The 27,343-nt window shown below is 43.4% G+C and overlaps 1 protein-coding gene across 1 annotated transcript in view; it reads right to left on the bottom strand.

The window, feature by feature from the left end:
• CCNY (cyclin Y) overlaps positions 1–25,550 on the bottom strand; it is a 219,890-nt gene extending 194,340 nt beyond the window's left edge. Inside the window, exon 1 of the mRNA XM_074946226.1 lies at positions 25,037–25,550. Coding sequence (XP_074802327.1) covers positions 25,037–25,190 — 154 coding nt within the window. The 5' untranslated portion in view covers positions 25,191–25,550. The remainder of the gene's footprint in view (positions 1–25,036) is intronic.
• Between the last annotated feature and the right edge of the window lie 1,793 nt (positions 25,551–27,343).

The raw sequence follows: 27,343 nt of genomic DNA, 5'->3' as shown, positions 1-27,343 counted from the left end.
ATCTGCACAGTAATGTTAGCCCCACAGCCTGAGCCTGGCAAGCACGACTCAGCTGACCTGAGCCAGCTGCAGTCATGCCACAGGTCTTCTGTTCCAGTGGGGATGTACTCGATGAAACAGTACTGGCCACACCATGGCATCAAGTGTTTTTTAGACTTCATGGCCAACAAGAGCTTAAGAAACTGTAACTAACTTGTTCCATAACTGCTGATGTTCGAGAGGTGTTGCACTTGTCCATGCCGCTTCATGTGTGTTCATATCCGGTGCACGGTAGTCGGAGATTTCACTCTCAGCAGTACCCATCAGCTACCCATCAGGGCGGCAGTGTTCATCAGCACATCAACACTGCCGCCCCGTGCTGCTGCATGATGGTATTAAAGGCAGAGCCACCTCCAGCTTCCCTCAGTTCCTTCTTACTGAGCAGACACTGATACAGAAGAGAAGCAGGGTAGGTCATGGAATAAACACATTCAACACATCACTAAGAAAAACAGTTAAGCAACAGGTTAGTAACCATTTCTGCTTCTTCGCGTGATTACATGCCCATTCCACTTCACTCACTATCAGTTTGATCGTAGGTGGGATCGGAGTCTAGCTGAATAAGAATTGGAGGCCCACAAATGCAAATCTGGCATCATCTCTAGATTGCTGAAAGATGGCATAATGTGAGGCAAAAGTATGCTCTGAAAACTACGTTGCCACCTAACAACTATGTAGGATAGGCACTTAAGCTAGAAGGGCCACTGCCTTGTTGAACACGCCATTACCCCACTTGGTGGAACTACGTTGCCCAAGTGTATTCAGGAGGATATCCAAGATGAGATCCTTTGAGAAGAGATTGGGAGTCCCTGCATCCTATCTGCAACTGCCACAAATAATTGTGAGGCTGATCTAAACAGCTTAGTCCTGTCCAAGTAGAATGCTCTCCTGATATCCTAAGTGTGCACTGTGTCCGCATCCTTATGAACTTCAGGAAGAAAGAAGGCAAGTATACTGCCTGATTGAATTGGAAGCGAGACACAACTTTTGTAAGAAACTTCGGATGGGGACGCTGGTAAACCTTGTCATTGAAAACCATATACGGAAGTCCAGACATTCGAGCATGAAGTTAACCCACTCTCCTGGCTGAACTGATTGCCACCAAAAATGCTAACTTCATTGAAAGATGTAGCAAGGAACAGATAGCTAGCGGTTCAAAGGGAGGACACATTAGTTTTGACATCAAGTTTAAATCCTATGGGGGAACAGGATTCTCCACCTGTGGGTACAACAGTTCCAGACACTACAAAAACATGATCAACATAGAACTGGAAAAAACAGAACAATCATCAATCGGAGTGTAGCCTTTTATTTTATTTAGAGTGAATTTAGTAATGTTGTATTACACCACCACAGGTTCGGCTCTAGTGGCTAAAGTTTCAAGCTCAGACTGAAAGTCACCTCTGCTACCTGCTTTAGATTTAGAGCCTCTAGGAACACATAAAGACCAAGGATAGTGACTACCCATACATTCACAAGTAAAACATCTAGTCTGTTTTACAAGTTTTATTAAATTTACAATTAAAGTTATGATTACCCACACATATAGAAATCCTATAAAGACCTATGCACAAGTATAATCATACTCACATCCTAAACTTCTTAGAGTCTGATGGCTGCCTTGCCAATTGACCATCAGTAGAGGGATGGTTCCTGCTGGAGTTTTCCCACAGGGAACTTGTTTTACCCAATCTGGTAGCCCTCTTTTATCTTGTAATTCTGACTACACTACACTCTACACATTTGAATGAAGTGTCCATCCTCTTCTTCCTTATTTGTATTTCCTTATTTGTCCCCCAAGATTATTGGGGTACCCGTTTTTCATAGGTTATTTGTAGTTCCTTTTATTCTCATTAACAATTATGCATATAGTGCACTCTGCAACTTGGGCAAGTGTTAGAAAAATGAGACTACCAGGTGTCTTGTAATCAAGAATTAATCTTGCAGTGAGTTTTTCACAATACCACCCACTGGCACATCTTTTCCCATTATCTTGTGGCATAGGGTCATTCTTTGGTCACTTATGTCAAGTATTTCCTAAGCCTATGGCCTAGTATGGCTAAGCGGACATTTTACAGACCTCAGCGTTTCAGCGCGACTTACTTAGATATCTAATCCAATCTAAAGCTTCTATAATCCTACAATTTAAATCTGTTTAGCATACAATGATTATATATGACAGGACAGTTAATCATAACATCACACAATAAATGACTGATAAAATGAACCAATTGGCTACAGGAGGACAGAAAGCCAAGGTAACTGCTAGATAGACCTTGATGGCCAGGACTTTTTGTTTTATGGATTACAGATATTCCAGAAAATGATTTATTGGAGCCCAGACTGGGGGAGGGTACATAATGCCTGTACTTAACCCACTGTGATGTGGGTGGAAGGGAAGGTACAGTCGGCCACAGTACTTTGGTGGGCTCCAGAAGAGCCTCATTAATCGGAAGTGCCAGTTGAGATGGTCCTACGGTGGCCAAAATGTCACTACATCTGTGGGACAACTCACAAACCTCTTCCACCTGGATATTCAAGGCAGAAGCCACCCTCTTTGAAAGGTTCTGATGGGCCTTATAGTTATCACACAAAGCCTTCTGACACCACTGCCTCGTCAGGTGAAGAAGAGTATGAAGCCAAGATCTGCACAGTGGAGACTCCTCTGGCAATTGAGCGGTAACACCTTCCTATTCGATACTGAGCCCGGCCTCCAACTCTACCTGGTGGGGTGGGTCTTGCTACCTGCTCAAAGAAGCAGAGTTGGGAGGGCATAGAGACAACCTGGAGGCAGGTGGAAATCCCAAGGATTCCAAAACAGCCACTGGGCTAAGGCCCTAGTGCCCAATTCCTTCCAGGCCATGGATCTCTACTGGCTTGACAAGATGGGCCCCTACAGAGGTTACCAGTAGTGGTAAGTCCTTGGAGGGGAACGGTGAGGGATGAGATGCAACTGAAAGACACGAGCCAACAGCTCGTTCTGACCTGGGGGGACTGTTCCTTTTGGTGCTGGTGATCAGTGCTGATAGCCCGGAGAAGACAGCATCAAAAAGATCACTGCCAGCTTCCCTCCGTACAGCACTGAATGATGAAGCACTCAGATCCGGAGTTGCCCATGGTACCATATGCTGGGTCATAGCGGTTGGCAATGCTTTACCCACAGTCAGAAGTTCCGTGCAAGACTACTCCTGAACTGCTGGTGAAACTGCTACCAACAGACTCAATAAGTCCCATGCCACAGCATAAGATTCTAGAGTTGATGGCACTGAGATAGCCTCCTGCTGGTGGGACACCACAGACGGCACCATTGGGCTCAAACAGTGCTACTTCAGGGGCCAGTCTCAACGGTGCGGGTGCCGGTGCCAGCACCAGAGTCCACAGATCTGCCCAAGTGGATGACTTCCTTGGGGCATGCCTTGAATTCAAGTGCACTCAGCCTCCTGGCACCAAAGGTCAGCAAGCTTGCAGACAGATGGAGTTCTCTCTCCTAAATGCTGAATCCTTCAAGAGCAACTTGAAGTGTTTCTTCCTCAGTGCCTGGGAAGCAGACTGGCACCCGGCGTCAGCCAACACGGGGTAATGCTCCTGACTGAACCACATGTATTTGGCAGCCATTCAGAGTGGGAAGGCTCAGAGAGGGTGCAGAACTGCCTGCATCAGTAGAAATTTAAGTCTGGCAACCCTGCCTCTTTGGTCCTTGGTTTGAAGTCCCTACTAACTTGACACTTATCCCAAATTTGAGACTCTCCAAGACACTTCAGGCACCTGGAATGAGAGTCACTTACCAGCAACGTCTTTTGCGGGAATGACAGACTTGAAGCCTTGTGACTGAGGCATGCTCCAGTACCAGAACCCACCAAAGGAACTGAAGTGCATAACACTCTAAAAGGAAAACTTAATGCTAAAATCTACCTAACACTAAAACTACAGCTAAATGAGTACCAACTGCTACAAAACAGACAAATTGGGAAAGCTTGTAAAGGCAAAACAAGATGCTCCAACAATTGTTACGGGCAGTAAGGAGGAACTAAGGGGGTAATCGGGCAGCTTTGTCTTTTATACCATCATGAGGCAGCAGAGGGTACAAGCCCTGGCCTGACGAGTACTGCTGAGGAAAAAGTCTCTGACAACAGCATACTAGGTGTGCACATACCTGAAGGGGAATAGACACGTGCAATCACTCAAAGAAGGGAAAGATTCAATGGGACTTAAAATACATGCTGAAACTCAAGATGCCTTTCTGAATCAGGGCCTGGATCTTTATCAATTTCAGCTATAAGCACACAAACATTATGACTGTATTCTTTCAAGTTGATGTACAGATCTTTCTGGAGAACCAACCAACCAACCAAGGTTCTGATTTATGTTTGTAGACCAATCTAACTAGATTTCTCCTTGCTTCCATTCTTCATTGCAACAACCTCAAATGTAGACAATACCATCAAAGTAAATGTTATCATGTGCTATTTTAATACCAGTGGTATTTGCTGGCAATCTCTTATAGATAACACAGTAACAAAGTTTAGGAAATGTGAATTTTGCAACCAGACCATTGAATGAAACAGAACACTAAATTAAAAAAGCAGAATGAGGTCATTCGGACTACTTACGATTTTCATGTTACACATGCTCACCTGCTCAGCGTCTTGCAGAACTCCATGTAGAGTACACAATGGTTTTAGCCAACATTATCCCCACGCATGCCCTGATTCAGCAAAGCACTTCAGAATGTGCTTAAGTCCCACTCTTTGCTGAGAGTTAAGCACAGGCTGAAGTGCTTTCAGACGTAAGCATGCATTTAAGTGTTTTGTATAATGGAATGGACTTGAGTACACGGTTGTGCGTATTGCTGATTTGAGGACTTGCACGCCAAATTCCTGGCACCATTTTCCTACTGAGATAATGCAGTTAGCAAACACTGAATATCTTAAATTATTCCTGCTGTACCTGCACTGACCTCTTCACCAAGATGCAAGGAAGATTAAAAACCCATTCCTAAAACTGACACGGGACCAAGAAGGTTGGCACACATTCTTGCAGTCTAGGCACTGCTACTAGTTTTTGTCAAGTAAATAAGACAGGCCAAGCTATACAGATGACTATACTATCAAAGTTTGGCTGGTGTGCTGACTCAGTATGCGATATTCCCCCCCAGTGTTTGATTAGCACAGTATGATTACACAGAACAAGTTGCTTGTAGGGATGATGAGATCAACAGAACATTGTAACCACAGGTAGGCATAGGCAACAGCACAGACAATTTCAGCAACTTTCCACAACAATCTTATTTTAACACACTCGTAAGTTACCTCCCTTTAGGAGGATGAAGGGGACAAAAGAAAAAACTTCCCCATCTCAGCAATGTAACCTGTTTTGCAATGTAACTGCCAAATGGATCGGTTTGGGGTCCCAACAGGGAAATGAGATTTCTCATTTACATTAAGAGAGAAATGCAAAAATATGTAGCAAGAGAAGATTTACAGCTGGAGGTATTAAAGTTTTGCAGAGCACCAATGACAGTGACAGAAATTGAGACATTTGTTCCATGAGCTGCAGGTCTTAACATTGTTACTAATGGACTGTATCTGCTGGTATTTTTTTTTTAACAAGAGGAAAGCAGCCTACACAGCTCAGTACTTCTTAAAGCAAGGGAAAAAACCAACTAAATTCCATTTAAAGCATAGCAACGAAGCGGATTACTCACATGCATATGTTACTAGAGAAAGTGTATGCTCAAAATACAAAATACTATTTCATGTCAGAAGGCACCAAAGATCAAAAATACGAATTTTTATCACCGTAGACACAGCTGTTTGATCTGATGTTGTATAGACTTGAGAAAATAAGGATCAATACCATTGCCCCTGCAATAAAACCTGCAAGAGCAATAGAAACCAGGAATGAGCAGCAGCTGTTAAAATATAAACAATGTTAGGATGCATAAGACTACAGAACAATATTGAAATTTGCAATGCCATCAAATATATCAGTAATACACTCTCACCTAGACTACTATGTTCAGCTCTGCTCACCGTATCTCAAAAAAGGTATAGCAGAAATAGATATGATCCAGAGATGGGTGATGAGAAAAAATGAGAGACTTGGAAAGATGTCCTTGTAAAGAGAAAGAGAAGATTGGGATGAGTTTAGAAAGGAAATAGGATAGAGATATACAAAATAAGGCATGAACAGAGGGGGTTAATCAGACAGACAATCCTATTTACCTTTTGATAATACAAGAATTAGGGATCAATTTCACATCCCAGACCAGGTCTCAAGATTATACTGCTAACCCTACAGCACAGTAGACAGAAAGGTGCTGCACTGACAGAAACAGTATCTTTCGAAGTGATACATTAAACAGAACACCCTTCTATAGCATCCTGCGTGCGTTAAGGACCATTGTATTCTAAGAGAAGGTTGAAAGAGTAGTGCTACTATTTAAGCATTAATTATTTCTTCTCTCAGTAATGGAACAGGTCAGGCTCTCAAAAAAAAAAAAATACATTAGTCACACTCAAGTTCACTTTCAGGTTCTCATGGCCTACCTCAATGCCTTAACGTTTGGACTGCACACTGCAATTCAAGTATTTATTCTAGAAATAACTGTCAACTAGAATATTAAGAATAATCTGGCTAAGTTTCTTAAAAGCTTACTTTAAAAAAAAAGTATCAATCTCCAGCTAAATGGGACCTGACTGTGTCCCTTTAAATTAAACATTCAATTTTGCCAAGCAGACAATTTCATGGGGTGCAAAATTTGTACTGTTATGAGCTGGGTGAAATCATTTTGTGAGCTGAATTAAAAACCTTGTTCAAGAGGATATGTGAATATACCCTTCACTTAAAACAAATGAGAGAAACACTTAAAGGGCCACACCTAAAACAAGGCCTAACAGAATATGCCCAAAAACTAACACCTTGTGGGCAAGGGGTTCCACTGGGCATTGTGCCCAGGTGGGTGGGCATGGGATCACACAGAAACTGGGAAGAGACAAGAACAAAGAAAGAGTCAAAAAGCAAGAAAGTCCAGCAGTAGCCTGTGGGCACTATGTAACCCTGGGATAGAGAGAACACTTTTGGGTCTGTTGGCTAAAGAGGCTTGGGGCTTTAAGTTAAGAAACTATTTCTTTGGTTTCTGATTTTTCCTGCACTCGGAGAAAGACTTTGTACATTCCTTGAAATAAACATGATTGCATTAAAGAAAATAACAGTCCATCAATTTCTACTTCCAACTGGAACATCCCTAGGGCCCTGAAATTTGACTAGCTACTTGGGGTAGAAAGGGAAAACTACAGTGACTGCAGTGAAAAAACCTTTGAAGTATTGAAATAAAAAACCACCAGTTCACGCGAAAGGTAAAATTTCACACAAAACAACTGGTTAAAACTCATACTGCATACTGGTTTTGTAGTGTCGCAGATCTCTAAGGGCTTCTAAATTACTGAAATCCCTTTGTTCTCACCTCCAGCCCTTTGAAAATGTTACACACACACACACACACACACACGCGCACACACAAGCAAAAAAACAAAACAAAACGAAAAAGGGTTACAACACCAACATATATTGCATATTTTACTTCTTTCTGTGGCTGGTATCAGGATGGTAAATATATTTTGCTAAAGCAATATGTTTGACATTATAAGGATTATCCCAAAGGCCAACCATGAAAGAAGAGAGGACTTTCCACTGCAGACAGTATGACTTAAAAGCTTAAAACAGTCAACTTTCTACTCCCTTCTCCCACCAACCCCAAGACTGCTAAAAATAATAGTTTGGGTGGATTTTTTTCAAGCTGGAATATTAACGATAAAAAGCTACAGAGAAGGGAGTGCCAATGATAACTAACCCAATGGAAGAGAGATCAGGAGAGCTGAGAAATATGATCTGTTGTATGTGCACATGTGAGGGTAAAACTCCACTGTTCACCTGTGAAACTGGATTTTTTTTTGTTGATGTTTTGTTTTAAGCTGAAACAATCCTAAAGCCACTTGCCAGAGTCACTTGAATAAAATGTTGAGGTTTAATAGTTTAATTTTTTTTTTTTTTTTAAAAGAGCTATTTTGCATTTTTTAACAATACATTTAATCCAAAGGGAAAGAGCTAAGAGGATGAGTCACTAGAAGAAACCACACTTTCAAGAGTGCTCAGGGGTATGTCTACACTGCAAAAAACACAGCAGCAAGTCTCAGAGTCCAGGTCAACTAACTCAGGCTCATGCTACAGAGCTAAACATAGCAGCATACATGTTCCCACTCAGGCTGGAGTGTGTACACTGTTATTTTTAGCCCAGTAGCACAAGACCCAGGAGCCAAAGTCAGCTAACCTGGGCTATAAGACTCACAGCTGTGGGGTTGTTTTTTGTTTTTTTTAGTGTAGATGAACTATTCTCATCAAGTACTTTGCTAAATCACCTTGAAATAGACATAACATATTATATCTGAACTGGGTCCTTAAAATGTACAAAGTAAGAGCATGTATCAAGGAACATTTTTAATTAATTCAAAGCTCATCACAGTTTGAGTTTCTGTATAGTTGGAAAAGTGTTTTAGTATTTCTCTTCAGCCTATATTAGCATAAAATGCTAGAAAATTGTCCTATTTATTGTTAATTGCTACATGGATTTAATATTCACCAAAAAATTCAAAATGTGTACAAAAAAAGGCATGCCAGGGAATTTCAACTTAAGGCTACTACTGCATCCTGAACTCACCCCACGGAGTTTGGGTATTGTAGAAGGCTACAGTCTGTCTACAGCTGTATCTGAAACTGTGTTAGCATCATGAAATATTGTTCTTCCTAGTAAAGTGAAAAAATGGTTTCAAATCCCAATGTACAGAGTTGAACAGTGTGTGACCTTACGTATTAGGCATCTTGTCTTGCAATAATTGCTCTTAGTCCCCAATTTAGTTTCTTTGATCATGCTAATAACAGTATTTAAGAAAAAACAAACATGCTCTAAAATTAAAATGCAGTTAAATTTAACAGCTATATACTGAGGGAGTGTCCTCTCTTTTATGTAATACTATTTAGTGTCAGTGAGACTTCAGCGAAGATAAAGGAAGATAAGACCAATTTATAATAATGTCTACCCTTACTGACTAGGGCAACCAAGCTACCAGGTCTGCCAAGAGAATAAATATGTATTAGAATGAAAACTGAAGGCAACCTTTGTCTACCTTAGGCCTGGTCTACACTGCTGCTTAAGTCAAAGTAAGTTACGTCCCTCAGGGGTGTGGAAAAAAAAAATCACCCCTCTCAAGGACATAGCTCAGATCGACCTAACGCAATGTCTACACCATGCTAGGATGACGGGAGACGCTCTCCTGCTGACTTATTTTCTGCCTATCGGGGAAGTGGAGTACTGAAGTCAACAAGAGCTCATCGCATCTTAACCAGACCCCCTAAATCGACACTGCTGCACCAATCGCAGCAGCACCGATTTAGGGTGCAGTATAGCCAAGCCTTTAGAATTAACACTGCAATACACTGAGTGTAGTTCAACGAAGATTAACCATCTGTCTATGAACAGAAGCTTCTGCTGATCTATGTAATACTAACCATTGTTTCTGGGATTGTGTGTGGATTTTGGGTTATGAGACTTCTTTAACCTGTATTTCATTTTAAAGGGACAGAGTTGCCTCAGTACCACAGTTGCTCAAACCAAATGATGGTTAAATAGTTTTATTGCTTAATGAAAACCTTACTCAATCTACAAAGATAGGCACGATCTAATGGTCTGAGCACAGAACGGGGAGCCAAAAATGTGCAAGTTCCAATCCCACTCATATACTGAATTCCCTATATAGCCTCAGACATATCACTTAACTTCTTTTTGCAAAGTACTTCTCTACCTCACAGAGTTGTTGTGAGGTTCAATTCAATGTTTGTAAAGAATCTGGAGGACTACCTAAATGTCTCTCTCTTAGGACATGTTTTGTCTATATACCATTGGCCGTCTTGTTCAATAACAGTCAAGATTCCTAACTAAACATGTATTATTTTGATACAAGCTCTCTTTACACAGGAAAGTATACGGTTCACACTTAGTCAGACGTGAGTAAGTATATTTGCATAATTTCCCAAATCACAGAAACACCTTACTTCATTGAGTGAACAATGATCAAATAAAATAAAACTGAACAGTGGTCAACCACAATACTCAAGTCAACTAATCCAAAACAGACCCCTTACGGTCTTTTTTCCTACAATGAAGTTTGTGGGTTCCCCTGAGCAATAGTCCTTGATTCCACTGAGCTAAGTTTTGTATTGTCCATTGAACCACTCTCTTTGCTTTCAGTAGGGAGGACTTCTTTACTAGTCAACTGTCCCAGTAAAATACTGGAGTTATATCCTCCTTTAATCAGCTAGTTTCATGAATACTTTGAGATCAGTTTCCTAAGTTAACAGAAGAACACAATATTATAAGCAAACTTCTTATTCCCAACCCAAGGTAGTATCTCAGGTATTTATGGTGCTCAAATCGCTACAGACATCTAGGAGGTAAACATCTTGGCAGTCCACAGATGCAGAAACAAAACATCATCCCCAGAGGTCTCACGATTATCTATAACCTTATGAACTACTGATACTAAATCTGTTCCATCATGTATTTAGCTGTGAAACTGAGTACGTGTCCCAGACGTGAAGAAGAGCTCTGTGTAAGCTCATCTTTCACCAACAGAAGTTGGTCCAATAAAAGATATTACCTCTCCCATCTAGTCTCTCTAATATCCTGGTACCGACATGGCTACAACAACATTGCATACATACCTGGAGCAGTGGTTCTCAAATTTATTTGATCATGCCTCTCTTCATGTCTATAGCAGTTTACGCCCCCACCCACAGCCACACAAGTACGTATACCTAGGGCCCTACTAATTTCACTGCTGTGAAAAATGTGATAGACCATGAAATCAGCCCTCCCCCATGAAATCTGATCTCCCCTGCTGCTGGGAGCTGGGGGCTCCTAGCTGCTAGTCCGGCTGCGCTGGGGAAGGACGAGAGTTGCCCTTCCCCTACACAGTCGCTCTTGGTGCGGAGATCAGACCACCTGCAAAGGCAGTGCAGAAATTAGGGTGCACTGCAGCAGCCCAGGAGCTGGGCTCCAGGCTTCTGTTTCCCCCTCCCTCCCTCCCGCGGCTCCTGCTGTGGCTCCGGGTGCTGAGTCCAGGGCTTCCTCCCCAGGGGCTTCTGCCTCCCCCCACTGCTCCAACTGGGGCAGCCTGGGCTCAGGGCCTCTGCGCCCCATCTCACTGCTCCAGCTGGGGCTCGAGGCAGCCCAGGCTTGGGGCGTCCACCCCCCGCCACTACAGCTAGGGCTCAGGGCAGTGCAAGCTCGAGGCTTCAGCCCCTGCAGCTGCTGCTGGGGATCGGGGTGACCCGATGGGGCTTCTGCCCTGGGGCTTTTTCTGGGGCTGGGGCACCCATTTTTCCTGGGGGGGCTCCCCAAATTGGCAAGGAGTCCCTGCCTTAATCTGTCCCTGCCCTGGACTAGCAGCTAGAAGCCCATGGCTGGAGCGCTCCCAGCAGAACGGGGGAGATCCTACCCACCTTTACCTCTGGGAACCTCCTCTTAACTACAGGAACCTGGGAGGGTGCTGCCTTCAAAGCCCAGCTCTGAAGGCAACACACAAGTGAGGGTGGCCATCTTGAAACCCTCCTACAACAAACTTTGCAAACACCCTTCCCCGATCCCATTACAACACGGTGAAATTTCAGATGGAAACTGACCAATTTAAAACCCTCTGGCCGTAAAATTGATCAGAATGGATGGTGAATTTGGTAGGGCCATATATCGATTTTAAAAAATAATCAACATGAAACTCACTAAGGCACTGATTCAAACAGAGCCAAGAATCCATTGTAACAAGAGCAAAATCAATGTGGTCTATGTTTACAACCAAATGTGCATACTGCTGTGACAGGATCCCCAGGGTATAACCTAGAACTGTGGGACCTCTGTGACCCCTTCACTCTCCAGCCTGGGCTGTCTCTCACATAATGCTATGCCGGTGACAAGCAGCAAAACTCCTCCAGGAGCTCCGATCATTCAGCCATGAACATGTGGAGCCCCACACCCAGCTAAACTGCATGAATGTTCCCTGAGTCCCATGAATCATACAGAGAGGCACCAGCACATCACCCAAGCCCTCAGCCTTGAACCCCAAAATATATCATCTTATGCTGCTCAAGACTCCCTTGGACAGTGCAAACTCATTAGTTGGTTTGCCACTTTGTCAAAGGAAAGTGGACATGCACCAGCCTGTGTAATCTGAGATGAGTTTCCCCAAGCATTTCAACCAAAGACACTGTTTTAGGTAAAATACAAAGCGATTTATTAACTACAGAAAGATAGATTTTAAGTGATTATAACTAGCAGACAAAGATCGGAGTTGGTTACATAAGAAATAAGGATAAACCTCACAGTCTAAATTCTACAGAAAGATTTAGATCAAAGAGTCTCTCACTCTAAAATATTACAGACAGCTCACAGTTCTCAATTCACAGGCTGAACTCCCTTCCGAGGCTGGGACCAATCTCCCCAGTTCAAAGTCTTTGTCTTCCAGACAATCTTTTAGGTTTTGAGATGGGGGAAGAAGACAGGCTGAAATTCACTGTCATGATGTCACTGTCCCTCTTTTACACTATCTTTCAGCAGTTAGAAAGATCCTTGCTGTGACGTGGGTCAGGCAGCCCTCATTGCGTATGTCCCCTCTCTCAGAAATCTCGAGGAGAGTGGATTCTTCTTGATGGGCCACAATGCCTGTCTGGCCACGGCTAGTTGTTCCTTTGCCCCGACTGAAAGGCCAGCTACGGGTGTCTCCCAACCTCACAACATCTTTCAGTATCACATATGGCAATAAATTTATAACTTCACATACATTGATAGTACATACAACCTCACCAGGATATTAAGATTCAACAGATCAAGACTTTTAAAATGATACCTCACAAGGCATACTTTGTACAAAACATATAATAATCATATGACAGTGATCAATATGGGGGGTACAGTGTACTACTTTGAGGTACAGAGTATCTCAGCTGTGTCACAGCAAACAGATTAATGTACAGAAGGCAACGATTTTGTATAATGCTATGCAAACTTAACATAAATCCATCAAAATGCACAGCACCATATGAGGACCAGGAGGAATCAGCTTTGCTAGTTATTCATTGCTATGTTTGTTTTTTTCCCTCTAAAGCTTCTCATATGCCCCCAAAATATATTGCATGTTCCCCCCGGGCAGCTTGCTCCCCCGTTTGAGAAACTCTGACCTAGAGGTACCAGTTGTCTAATTTTTATTTTTAACGAAATCAGGGAACATTAGAAAAATCATTTTTGTGCAGAAGGCAAAGAGAGGTAAAGCAGGAAATTTTCTTTATCTCCTGAATTGTTCCGTAGTAAAGGAAATAAATATTGACTTGTTCATTTAGGAGGAAGGTTTTGTATTTTTACGGTCACCAGTCTCAACTGCAGCAAGGAAAGTTTTCCCCACAGAACAAGTAAAAAGCCATATAGAATTTATCATATCTCTGAAAGTCAAAGTACTGATCCATCTGACATGGATCCCACTGTTATCTTACTTCCCTCTCAATAAACAGAACAGAGTTGGGAAAGGAGAGAGGAGGACAACATCACTACTCCCTACAAACAATTAAACTGTGCAGAAATGGAGAAACAAAAACCCACAACCCATACTTTCCCAACACAAAATCACCACTTGCCACACACAAAAACACACACACACACTTTTACAGTCTCTGTCACGCTCCCTAGAGACAGAGTGCAAGCAAGGAAATTTAGGGTTCTCTGATCAAGCACATCTCCATTTTTTATTTTTTTTCTTCTCCTATGCAAGATCTGCAAAACACGAACAACTGCTTCTCAACAGCTGAAAGTAATAAATTCTTCCCTTCACATAGAGAGAAGCAGGAATAATTCATAATGCATTTCTATATCCATCAGAAGGCTGTGAAAAGATTTCATGAACGCAAGAACAATGCGGTAACAGTATCAAATACATCACCTTGCTGAAATACTAATGCACCATGGAAAGCACCACACTGGAAGCAAACTTGGTCTGACAGTGCCCCCCATAAGGCTTTATGGAAATATGCTTATGAATATATATAACTGGAATATGTTCTATGCTACGTATGCCTTGTAACATATCTATGTAAAGGTTATGATCTACTGAATCTATTAATCCTATTTGTATGCATGTATCATTTTTGTATTCAAAGTTATGAATATTGACCGTGTACTGGCTTGATTTCTAAATAACCTTAGTAGAGCATTTGGTCAGTTCCTAGAGAAAGGAATTTGCAAAGTTAAGTGCCCAATCAAGAAGCACTTAAGGAACAACCTGAAGCGAATACTCACCAGCAACCACATACCACACAACAGAACCACTAACCCAGGAACCTATCCTTGCAACAAAGCCCGTTGCCAACTGTGCCCACACATCTATTCAGGGGACACTATCACAGGGCCTAATCACATCACCCACACTATCAGAGGCTCGTTCACCTGCACATCTACCAATGTGATATATGCCATCATGTGCCAGCAATGTCCCTCTGCCATGTACATTGGTCAAACTGGACAGTCTCTACGTGAAAGAATAAATGGACACAAATCAGACGTCAAGAATTATAACATTATAAACCAGTCGGAGAACACTTCAATCTCTCTGGTCACGCGATTACAGACATGAAAGTTGCGATATTACAACAGAAAAACTTCAAATCCAGACTCCAGCGAGAGACTGCTGAATTGGAATTCATTTGCAAATTGGATACAATTAACTTAGGCTTGAATAGAGACTGGGAGGGGCTAAGTCATTATGCAAGGTAACCTATTTCCCCTTGTTTTCCTAACACCCCCCCTCCCCCAGACGTTCTTGTTAAACCCTGGATTTGTGCTGGAAATGGCCCACCTTGATCATCATACACATTGGAAGGAGTGTGATCACTTTACATAAGCTATTACCAGCCGGAGAGTGGGGTGGGGGGAGAGAAAACCTTTTGTAGTGATTAACACCCATTTTTTCATGGTCTGTGTATATAAAAACATCTTCTGTATTTTCACAGTATGCATCCGATGAAGTGAGCTGTAGCTCACGAAAGCTTATGCTCAAATAAATTGGTTAGTCTCTAAGGTGCCACAAGTACTCCTTTTCTTTTTAAGGAACAATGCATCTTGGAATGCTCCAATCCACATAAGAATATTAAAGGAATTGGCACCCGAAATTGCAATCCCATTAGCAAGAATTTCTAACATAGTTTCTATTTTTAAGAAAGGGGAAAAAAGTGATCCAGGTAACTCCAGGCCTGTTAGTTTGACATCTGTAGTATGCAAGGTCTTGGAAAAAATTTTGAAGGAGAAAGTAGTTAAGGACATTGAAGTCAATGGTAAATGGGACAAAATACAACAAGGTTTTACAAAAGGTAGATCGTACCAAACTAACCTGATCTCCTTCTTTGAGAAGGTAACAGATTTTTTAGACAAAGGAAACGGAGTGGATCTAATTTACCTCAGTTTCAGTAAGGCGTTTGATACCGTGCCACATGGGGAATTATTAGTTAAATTGGAAAAAATGGGGATGAATATGAACATTGAAAGGTGGATAAGGAATTGGTTAAAGGGAAGACTACAACGGGTCCTACTGAAAGGTGAACTGTCAGGCTGGAGGGAGGTTATCAGTGGAGTTCCTCAAGGATCAGTTTTGGGACCAATCTTTTTATTGCTGACCTCGGCACAAAAAGTGGGAGTGTGCTAATAAAGTTTGCGGATGATACAAAGCTGGGAGGTACTGCCAATTTAGAGAAGGACCGGGATATCATACAGGAAGATCTGGATGACCTTGTAAACTGGAGTAATAGTAATAGGATGAAATTTAATTGTGAGAAGTGTAAGGTTATGCATTTAGGGATTAACAACAAGAATTTTAGTTATAAGCTGGGGACACATTAATTAGACGTAACAGAGGAGGAAAAGGACCTTGGAGTATTGGTTGATCATAGGATGACTATGAGCTGCCAATGTGATATCGCCGTGAAAAAAGCTAATGTGGTCTTTGGATGCATCAGGAGAGGTATTTCCAGTAGGGATAAGGAGGTTTTAGTACCGTTAGACAAGGCACTGGTGAGCCCTCATCTGGTATACTGTGTGCAGTTCTGGTCTCCCATGTTTAAGAAGGATGAATTCAAACTGGAACAGGTACAGAGAAGGGCTACTAGGATGATCCGAGGAATGGAAAACTTGTCTTATGAAAGGAGACTCAAGGAGCTTGGCTTGTTTAGCCTAACTAAAAGAAGGTTGAGGGGAGATATGATTGCTCTCTATAAATATATCAGATGGATAAATACCAGGGAGGGAGAGGAATTATTTAAGCTCAGAACCAATGCGGAGACAAGAACAAATGGATATAAACTGGCCACCAGGAAATTTAGACTTGAAATTAGATGGTTTCTAACCATCAGAGGAGTGAAGTTTTGGAATAGCCTTCCAAGGGAAGCAGTGGGGGCAAAAGACCTATCTAGCTTTAAGATTAGACTCGATAAGTTTATGGAGGAGATGGTATGATGGGATAACATGATTTTGGTAATTAATTGATCTTTAAATATTCATGGTAAATAGGCCGAATGGCCTGTGATGGGATGGGATCTGAGTTACCCAGGAAAGAATTTTCTGTAGTATCTGGCTGGTGAATCTTGCCCATATGCTCAGGGTTTAGCTGATCACCATATTTGGGGTCGGGAAGGAATTTTCATCCAGGGCAGATTGGAAGAGGCCCTTGAGGTTTTTCGCCTTCCTCTGCAGCATGGGGCATGGGTCACTTGCTGGAGGATTCTCTGCTCCTTGAAGTCTTTAAACCATGATTTGAGGACTTCAATAGCTCAGACACAGGTGAGGTTTTTCGCAGGAGTGGGTGGGCGAGATTCTGTGGCCTGCATTGTGCAGGAGGTCAGACTAGATGATCATAATGGTCCCTTCTGACCTTAGTATCTATGAATCAGTCTTCCTGAAGACATTCAAGGTACCATGTGGGCAATAGCTTCTGCCTGTAAAAACTGAGAGTCATGCATGGACATGTGACTTGCCCAGGTGACTCCAGAACTCCATCTTGGAGCTGGACTTTGCATAGGAGAGCATCTCCACCCACAAGAGAAAGTCTATTTAAGCCTGTGGGAGACACCTCCATTTTGTCTTCAACTGGCTAAGGAGATAGCCTCTCCACCCCCAAGGATACCTGAAAGAAACTAGAACAAAGGACAGTAACTACAGGGGGTGTGAGTGATTGCCGGACCCGGACAAGAAGGAGATTAGTCTGTAAGAGGAAGCTTACTGGAACTGGTGAGGTTTGGCCTGTATTCAGTTTTATTAGACATAGACTCGCGAGTTTTGTTTTATTTTGCTTGGTAATTCACTTTGTTCTGTCTGTTACTACTTGGAACCACTTAAATCCTACTTTCTGTATTTAATAAAATCACTTTTTACTTATTAATTAACCCAGAGTATGTATTAATACTTGGGCGGGGGGGCAAACAGCTGTGCACACCTGTCTATCAGTGTTATCGAGGGCGAACGATTTATGAGTTTATAAAAGGGTAAAACAGACTTATTCAGGGTTTGGACCCCATTGGGAGTTGGGCAGCTGAGTGTCAAGGACAAAAATACTTCTGTAAGCTACTTTCAGTTAAGCCTACAGCGGTTAGGGGACGTGGTTCAGACCTGGGTCTGTGTTTGCAGCAGGCTAGCGGGTCTGGCTCAAACCAGGGAGGGCACTGAAGTCCTAAGCTGCTAGGGCAGGGAAAGCAGGGGCAGAAATAGTCTTGGCACATCAGGTGGCAGCTCCCAGGGGGTTTCTGTGATCCAACCCGTCACACTTGGGTCTACTAATGATTTGCTCTTTTGCTCCCAAGGTTCCACTAGCTGGAAGACGGGCTCAACAGTTTCACACCATCAGGCGGCAACAATGTGTGCTTTTTCCAGTATAGCTTATTTCACTCACGAAACTGGTATAAACTGCTGGTTTAATCACCTCAATAGAGCCAAACTGCCAGTAATATACACTAATAGCAAAAACGCTTGAATGACGAGACATTTTTTCAGCATGGCCCTCTTAACCCGCAGTCCATTATCACGCGGTCGTGACGGCTTGACTCCCGACATCCGTGCATAAACGGGTCTGCACTGTATTTTACACAGTGTGAATTAACACACTTCCTGCAAATGACAGGAGAAATGAGATTTTAGGCAGGCTTTGAACAAGGTGCTGGTAGTCACTTGGCAAAGAGGGATCAGAAAGGAAAAAGGCGATGAGAGGGGGAGCGGAAAAAAACCAACACAAAAAGCAAGGAAAGCATCAACACTGGCATTAGTAGCAAAGTGCAATATAGGAGCCAAGCTCAGTGTAGGAGCTCGAATGCAAACACAGTAGTTTTATTAAAGGCTAAGGTATCAGCGATACCTAGATGCACGACCTCCAAGAAGAACAGCAGGTGCTGCAAGGTATACTGTTAGAAAGTCAGTAAAAGACAAAGCTGTCTCTGAGCCAGTACTGAACCAGTGTTCCAGCACAGAGTTTGGGGTACTAAACTACACTGTTTTTTCAAAAGAGATGTAAAAACAAAAGATCAGTCATACTTACAGTAATTAAAAATCATATGGCCCATTTTTATGAGAGATGGGGAGGTGCTAATGTGAGCAAGATTACACTTTTAAAAACAGTTTAGTCTGTGGTATGCAAGATCAAGTACCTAAACACTCCAAACTAAACTAAGACCGTGGCAAAATTGCTTTTGTGGGTCTGGGTCTATTCCTTCATGAAACGTGGCCCTGGGTGTTCAGAAGATTGTTATATTTTATCAGCACTCAACTGGATACAAATGAATGTATATCTTTGTGTTGACTGGTTCTATGGAACAAAATTATACGTGAGACATCCTAAATATAGACACCGAAATCACACAATAGTCATTCACAGAGAAGGGGGTATCACTGCCTTAAGACTTCAGCTTTTCGATGTATAGATTTGGAATCCACCCCCACACTGTCACTAGATCCCAGTACGAACCAGTTAAAATTGTAGACATTTCAGGCCAAATTCTGCTATCAGTTATACCTGTGCAATTCTGTTGAGGTCAGTGAGATTGGAAAAATTAAAATGAGGGCAGGATACAATCCACCATTCACTCCGAAAGGACCATTCTCATTCAGTAAATCTTCATTAAGTAAACCAGACAGATTATAAAACCGTACTACACTTGAGTTTTGTACTTGGCAACATATAAAACTTCATGATTCTCAGAGTCCAGCACACCTGAGGCACACTATGTAATCTTAATTCAGATGTTCTCACATGGCTACTACCCATTTTCACAAATAAACTGCTTTCATGGTGGATTGTTTTTCAAGAGTTTGTCTACCAGCTGCAGAAAAATTAACCCACCACAAAAAGTGTTGAATAGGTTTGTTATGGATGTAGTCACACAGGGTGCAGTTATCTGATCTGCAATTGGCAATGAAAAATGTGACCCAGCAACATTAGAAGGATTTTGCAAGGGGGGAAGGAGGGGTGGAACAGAGTAACTTCTTACAATAAGAACTGTATTTCATACCAAAAGCAAGTTATGATTAGCCCCTGCTCAATGAGCTCAGTCGGTTTCAGGTTATGACAGTGGTCTCATACCATATATCCTTTGAGGTTATCCTCTGTCCACCAAAGCTCAATAAACAAAGAACCTACTGTGGGAAAAATCTGCGCCACCCAGGAAAATCAAGTCTGGGAGCCACCTTTTTCAGATCAGCAGTCTCTCAATTCTTTCACTAGTTAAGCCAACAGTGGATCTGACTGTGTGACAACAGACACGCTGACATCATGTATAAATGTAGTCTAGACCACAGCTAATCTGTAATCTAAATTTCCTTTATTGAGCTAGCTTTTATAACAGCACCTAGCACCAGCACCATAACACCTGAGCCCCTTACAGAGTCCATTGTGCAATTTTCAAATCCAGAACCCCCATGTCCAAATGGAATACACGATCCAGCCCACATGTCTTAATCAGACAAATAACCAAATACTACAATAATTTTAAAGTGGACAGTGTCTAGCAAAAGACTGGGTTAAAAAAAAAAAAAAAAAAGGTCATCTAAGTAATAACAGCAATTTACCAGATTGACACATTAAGTGATCTACTGTTCTCTCTTATATTTGTAGCCAGGATACTGCTAGATAAGTCTCTTGATGAGCAACAGATCTAAAAATGGGTCATCCAAATTCATGAAGAAGTCCTTAGCTCAGTGGTTCCCACACTTGTTCTGCCGCTTGTGCGGGGAAAGCCCCTGCCGGGCAGGTTTGTTTACCTGTCGCGTCTGCAGGTTCGGCCAATCGCGGCTTCCAGTGACCACAGTTCGCTGCTCCAGGCCAATGGGAGCTGCTGGAAGCAGCGCGGGCCGAGAGACATACTGGCCGCCACTTCCTGCGGCCCCCACTGGCCTAGAGCAGCAAACCGCAGCCAGTGGGAGCCGCGATCGGCAGAACCTGAAGACGCAGCAGTAAACAAACCAGCCCGGCCCCCCAGGGGCTTTCCCTGCACAAGCGGTGGAACAAGTTTGGGAACCACTGCCTTAGCCTATTGTCATAACTTTCCTGAAGCAAGATTTTAAAGGTTAAACCATTTCATATACTTTAAAAGTTTCTATGAGCAATCAGTCACTAAAAAGAGTGGGCATCCTCTGAGCTCTATGTTAGAATTCCTCTTTTGCTTTTGGGAAGCATATAGCAGCAAAGCAGATAACCAGTTATCCTTACTGCCTCTGTCTATGCCTGAAGATAATGGTCTAATTAACAGTGAAACTCAATGGATTCAACTCTTCAGAAAAATGTGTTGTTGACTGATAATCAAAAAGGTGATTCTTGAAGCATTTCCACATGGCCACCACCCAGAAAAAACATTCAGAAAAGGAGTTTAGCCTTCTCACTTGCAAGTCTCTGAAAGAAGTTTGTTCCCAAACGTTTCCAAAATTCCCTTCACTTACAGACATGAAGAGTTCCTGATATCTTACAAAAATGATGCTTTTTGACAACACGGCATCAGGCAGGTATATCTGTAGGCCCAATCCTACATTCCTTACTCAGGCAGAACTTCCATTTAAGACAATGCGAGTCCCCTCCGCTGCAAGAGCTGCATGATCAGGTCCTGTAATTGCAATTCACTAGTACCTCGCTTCATGACAGCATTTGCAATGGTTTCAGTGCAAAGCACAGAACGACTAGCAAACCTCAAAAGGTTCTGTTTGCACAGGCTCTCAAGAGCTCATTTACTGGAACCAGTTTCTTCAACAAAATTAGGCTGGCAACTATAAGAGAAGAATCTCTTTCACAAGATATCCATAGCTTCTACTTAGCCTGGAAATGCCACAATAATCAGTTCTCTCACTGTATTTCAGCATTTCCATTTTGGTCCTGCCCTGGACCAAAGCATGCAATGATGCAGGGGACAGACAGGTGAGATGTTACATTTTTCAAACCTTAGTAACAGATTAAGATTGGTTTAAGGATGGGAGAAGGTTTAGGGTAGTTTTATTTTACAAAAGTTGCTTTGCCCAACCCTAAAAGGTAGAGTTCTATAAATCCTGATTAACACAAGAGGACTGAAGGCAGACTTGAAGGTAGAGGACAACAACAACAACAACAACAACTCATTCTACTCACCACAATGTGTAATTCCTGAAAGGGCAATTCATAATTAGTACTTGTGTGAGAGAAAAAAAAACAGTGCTAGTGAATTAGCATTTCCAGAACTTGAACGTCACTGTCAAACATACTGTATCCGACAGTGATGCTCTCGCTGCAGTAACAGGTAGCAAGAAACACAGGTTAAAAAAACAAAGTGGCAAAGTACCCAAACTGTTTATTTACAGTGGTACCACCAGTTTTTTTTTGTTTTTTTTTTTTTTTTCAAATATCCAATTCTTGAAGAGCTAAATAGCTCTCAAGAATATTTCACGGATTTTAGATATTTTGTAGGATGCTTGAAGAATCAAGACCTTCTATTCTCTCTTCACACACACACACAAAGAATTGACCACAGTACTGTTCCTTCATTGTTTCATGTAAATTTTTTCAAGTTATTGAAAAACAGTAGAAATATTATTACAGTGCACTATTTGTTGTTTTTTTCCATTGTGTCACCACAGGTATCTGTTTGCCATATAGTTTCAAGCAATCTGAAAACAAAAATGTACCCAGTCTCAGGAAATAAGATTCCAGAAAAAGAAGTCTTATTACATTTTGTAATCAGTCTATCGTCTTTGACCAAAGACTTCCAGTGGATCTGACTGCAACACAACAGATATGGAAAAGTATTTCAAATTAGTTTTATCCATAGTATCCCCAATTGTGTTCAACGAAGAAACACTCACTCATTATTCATCAGTCTCCTCAATGATGCCTCTGACCCTATACCTAATCAGTATCATAGGGAGGAGCAAGATTTGAGCAAACAGCAAGGCAAGGGAGACAAACCGCAAAATTTGTTATATGCTCTTAGAGTTGAAGGCAACTCCCCCACCTGAGAACTTAACTTCATTTGCCACAGTGCTGAGCCTGATGAAACAGAGATAGATAGTATTTATTTTCTATGTTCCACTGGTAAAGCACAGGGTCCTTTAACTGACAAGAATTTATTAGGACAGAGACAACATGCACACATGTCCCATCAGTGCTTCCATTCATGGAGTACTGTTACTGATCTGAAAATTGGTCTAACCCATTGGTTCTCAAGCAGGGGTATGTGTACCCTTGGGGATACGCAGAGGTCTTTCAGGGGGTACATCAACTCATCTATTTATTTGCCTAGTTTTACAACAGGCTACATAAAAAGCATTTGCAAAGTCAGTACAAATTAAAATTTCATACAACTTGTTTATACTGCTCTATATACTATTCACTGAAATGTAAGTACAATATCTATATACCAACTGATTTATTTTATAATTATATGGTAAAAGTTAAAAAGAGCAATTTTTCATTAATAGTGTGCTGTGACACGTGTATTTTTAGGTCTAATTTTGTGAGAAAGCATATTTTAAGTGAGGTGAAACTTGTGGTATACAAGACAAATCAGACGCTTCAAAGGGGTACAGTAGTCTAGAAAGGTTGAGCACTGCTGGTCTACCAAACCATGAAGAGAATTCTTGGCAAAAAGTAAGTTTACAAAGAAAGACATTTAGAATTTTCTGTAGTGTCACCACATTAAAGAACAACTCCCCACCCCCCCAAAAAAACTCAAACCTCTCACTTAAAACTATAGAGCAAGACCTGTTCCTACTGATGTGAAACATGACTAGATATTATCCATACCATCATGCAAAATGGTGTTCACTGCCAACCTGGACAACACTGGTGTTACAAGAATCAGTCATTCACAGGTCAACAACTGGCTCGGAAATCTTCCCCAATTTTCTCAAACCTGACTATTATGCTTTTTTTTTTTTTTTTTTAAACACAGTCCAATTTTTCTATTGTGGAAACAAAAATGTCTTAAAGACAAGTCACAATTCCAGAATGTAACTTAATTAAAAGAAATAATCGTAATATGAGGTAAAATTATTATTAAGAGCTAAATTTTAGCCAATGGTGAGAACTGGTTTAAAACAAAGTTTGCAATTGATCACAATCTATGAAAAAATGTTGGAAAAAAATTAAGCATATGCCAATGTGACTTTTTTTGGCTTTCTACCAAAGGCAATTCACGTCTAACTATGAGAAAGCTGATGTTTTACCACTTACGTTTTAGAACTATTTCAGCTAATCAGAAACTAGTTTATACTTAAACATTAAAATCACACCTAAGAATAGGCCAGGTTCTAATTAACCAGAGCACACAAAAAGATATTAGTCATTATTAAGTCAATGAGAATAAAGTTTTTCCAATATTACTGTAGAAAGAGAATACTCATCACTCCATTTTACCAATGCCTCATCATCAGTATAATGGAAGGAAATAAGTCACTGGAACTGAAGGTTGTTACAAGATAAATTCCTCCCACTTCCATAACTATCTGGGTTTTTCCTTTATGTTTTATCCCCCAACCAGGATTGGCTTTGGCATACACATAGCAACAGATGACCAGTTGAGTCCACGGACCATCTTTGTTCAGGAAATTTGGGTGGGCCAAAATTCACTTGTGAAATTCAAACAGTTGAATGGATTGGGTCTGGAAGCTGTGGACCAGTGTAAACAGTGTCACATCAGTCCACGCTGGGTGAGGGGGCAAATACAAAGATCTTGAAAGTATGGTCTGGGGTAAATAGCACTCCAGGCTTTCATTCACTGCTAAGGTGGGAGAACTATAAAGGCCTCAAATCAGAAGAAAGGGCAGATAAATAATGCCATAGCAATGTACATGGCAAGAATCCACGCAAGGATCCTAACACTGTGTACCACATACTTGCACAGGTGGAATCCACACAAATAGAGTTACATCATGACATATTAGTATGGGGTCAATAATGCTGCATTGTGCTATACAAGTATGGGGCACCCAAAGACCTCGAAGTTGTGGATGGAGGCATAAAGCCCAAACAAACCCTCTGTCTCACTATATATTCTGCAATCACCAAAAGACCCAGGAAAAAAACTGGAAGAGGAGGGGAGAGAAGAGATTCCCTCGTGGGACAGAAGTGAGTAAACACTGAGAGGCAAGGAAGAGGCGATGGGAGCTCCCAAGGTGTTTGGGGGGGGGGGGGAGAGGGAGGGCTGGGGGTTTCCATGTTTCCCCCCTTGAGCAGGACAGCAGAGTGTCCCCCACTTGGCAATTCCTGTGCTTGTGGGAGATACATTTCCCTGGGGGCTGCCCCTGTGGCTGGAGATAGAGGGGATTTCCCCAGCCCAGCGGCGCTGTGGGGGGACTTCCCCGGCTGCCCTACCTGCCGGGAGCTCCCCAGCCCAGCAGCCCCCACACCTCTCTTACCGTCTATGTTCTCCCGGTCGCTGATGTGCTGCAGGTTGCAGCCCGTGTCCTCGCGGCTCAGCTCGGGCTCCGGGCGGTAGGACTCCAGCCGGGAGTGGGCATTCCTGCGTAGCTTGGGGCTGGAGGAGACGCAGCAGGAGGTGGTGTTCCCCATCTTCCTTCGCCGCCGGGCCAGGCGCGGGAGGATGCAGGGGGAGCCCGTCACTGGCGGGGGCGAGAAGCCATGGGCAGCAGCGGAGAAAACAAGCAGCAGCAGAGGAAGAGGCGGTGGCGGCTGCTCCCTCCAGCCGCGCTCCCCGGCTGATCCCCGCGGCGGCTCATCCAAGAAGCCGTGCCCCGAGCACGCCCAGCCGAGCGGAGGGCGCAGCAGCTAAATCATCCTGCCCTGGCAGGCAGGGCACCGGCCGGCTAAGCCTGGGGCATGCACAGCCCCACTGCCAGCGGCCGAGCGGCCGCGCTCCGCCTCCGCCTCCCCAGGAGCGCGCTGGATCCTCTCCCCCGGCGCACGCGGCGGCGGCGGCACCGCAGCCTCCCAGGCTGCCTTTGCAAAAACGGTTCCGGTTCAAGCGGGTGGCGGCAACACCTGCCCGCCGGGCTGGGAAGGGAGACACGGGGCGCGCGCAGCGGCGCCGCCCGCTCCCGGGGTGCGCCCAGCTGGGGCGCTGCTGCGCCTCGAGAGAGGGGAAGCCCCAGGCGCAGGGCTGTAGCCCCTCCTCCCGCGGCGGCGGCTGCCCTGGAAGGGAACAGAGCGGCCGGGGGCAGGCAGCTCGTGCGGGGACCGCGCCTGTCCAATCTGCTGCTGCCTTCCTGTCGCGCCGCGGCGCACCCGCGCCGAACCTCGCTCGAGGCTCCGCCCCTTGGCCCCGCCCCGCCTCTTCCCCCCAGGCCCCGCCCCCGACCCGCCAAGTTGCGGGAAGAGCACCCCAGGCAGCCCCGGGCTCCCCACAGCGGCCCCCAGCTGCTCGGGCGGCTCTTACTGCGACCGAGGTCCGGTCTGGCGGGGCTGGGCCTTTCGGCGAGGGCAGACTCGGACCCGCCCCAGCCTTACACGCTGGTGCGGCTGGCAGGGGCAGCGCTTGGGGGCGGGGGAGTGATCCCCCCGCCCCCGCCGCCGCGTTTCCCTCTCTCCCCCGCTTCCCTCCATTCTCACTCCTCCGGCCGCCCTGTCTGTCACACTCACCCCCTCTCTGCCTCTCCCTCCCGCCGTCACATTCATGGCCCCTGCACAGAGCTCATGCGCCCGCTGCTTCTGCTCTGCAAAGCAAGAATCAGCGCCCCCACCCCTGAGCCCATTTTCTTCACGCTTTTCCCCCCTCCCCCTTCCTTTATTTCTTCAGGATTCTCTCCTGGCCAAAAGGGGGCTTCAGGGGCGCTGGAACTGGGGGTGCCCCAGCAGCACCCCGTGGCTTTAAGTTAAAGTGTTGGTCAATGGCGTGCAGGACTCCCATTGTAACAAATTTCGGAGTAGCAGCCCTGTTAGTCTGTATTCGCAAAAAGAAAAGGAGTACTTGTGGCACCTTAGAGAGTAACAAATGTATTTGAGCATAAGCTTAAGTGAGCTGTAGCTCACGAAAGCTTGTGCTCAAATAAATTTGTTAGTCTCCAAGGTGCCACAAGTACTCCTTTTCTTTTTACAGAACAAATTGAAAGTAATAGAGATGGGCCAGCCAGACAATCCAGTTAGGTACAGAGCTAGAGCTTGGGTATGGTAGTGAATCAGGACTAGGGGTCAGGTTTGACAGCATCGAAATCACACAGGTTGTTCTTGCGCTATTTTTGCCCCAAATGACAGAAAACTCACAAAAGCCTCTGTATTCTTAAAAAGAAAAGGAGTACTTGTGGCACCTTAGAGACTAAGCAATTTATTTGAGCATAAGCTTTCCTGAGCTACAGCTCACTCCATCGGATGCATTCTTAAGATGTCATTTCCATTCAAATCTCAACCAGAAAATAGGCCCTTTATAATTTATGATTGATCAAACTATAGGGGCTGGCCACCTAATCCAAATTACACCCTCTGCCTGTCCACCTCGCAACAGACATTCACCAATGGCAAGTAGGAAACTTTCTTTGGCAAAGGGTATGCTAAGCCATCAGTTTCTTAAGTATTAATTTGCATAAAATTGTTTCTAGCCCTGAAGGTGACAAAGATAATCTTCCGAACATGAAGTGAGTGTAACCAATGCAGTGCTGTCTTCCTACACTCCATTGTCTCTATATTCATAGCTTTCCCAAACAGCAGAGTGACTACTCTCAGTTTCAGTGCTACGCAAGACGGAGATTGTGCTTTATATGAATTATTGTTGA

This window comes from Natator depressus, chromosome 2 (assembly GCF_965152275.1).
Source record: "Natator depressus isolate rNatDep1 chromosome 2, rNatDep2.hap1, whole genome shotgun sequence".
Lineage (NCBI taxonomy): Eukaryota > Metazoa > Chordata > Testudines > Cheloniidae > Natator > Natator depressus.
This window is presented reverse-complemented; position numbering and strand designations above follow the sequence as displayed.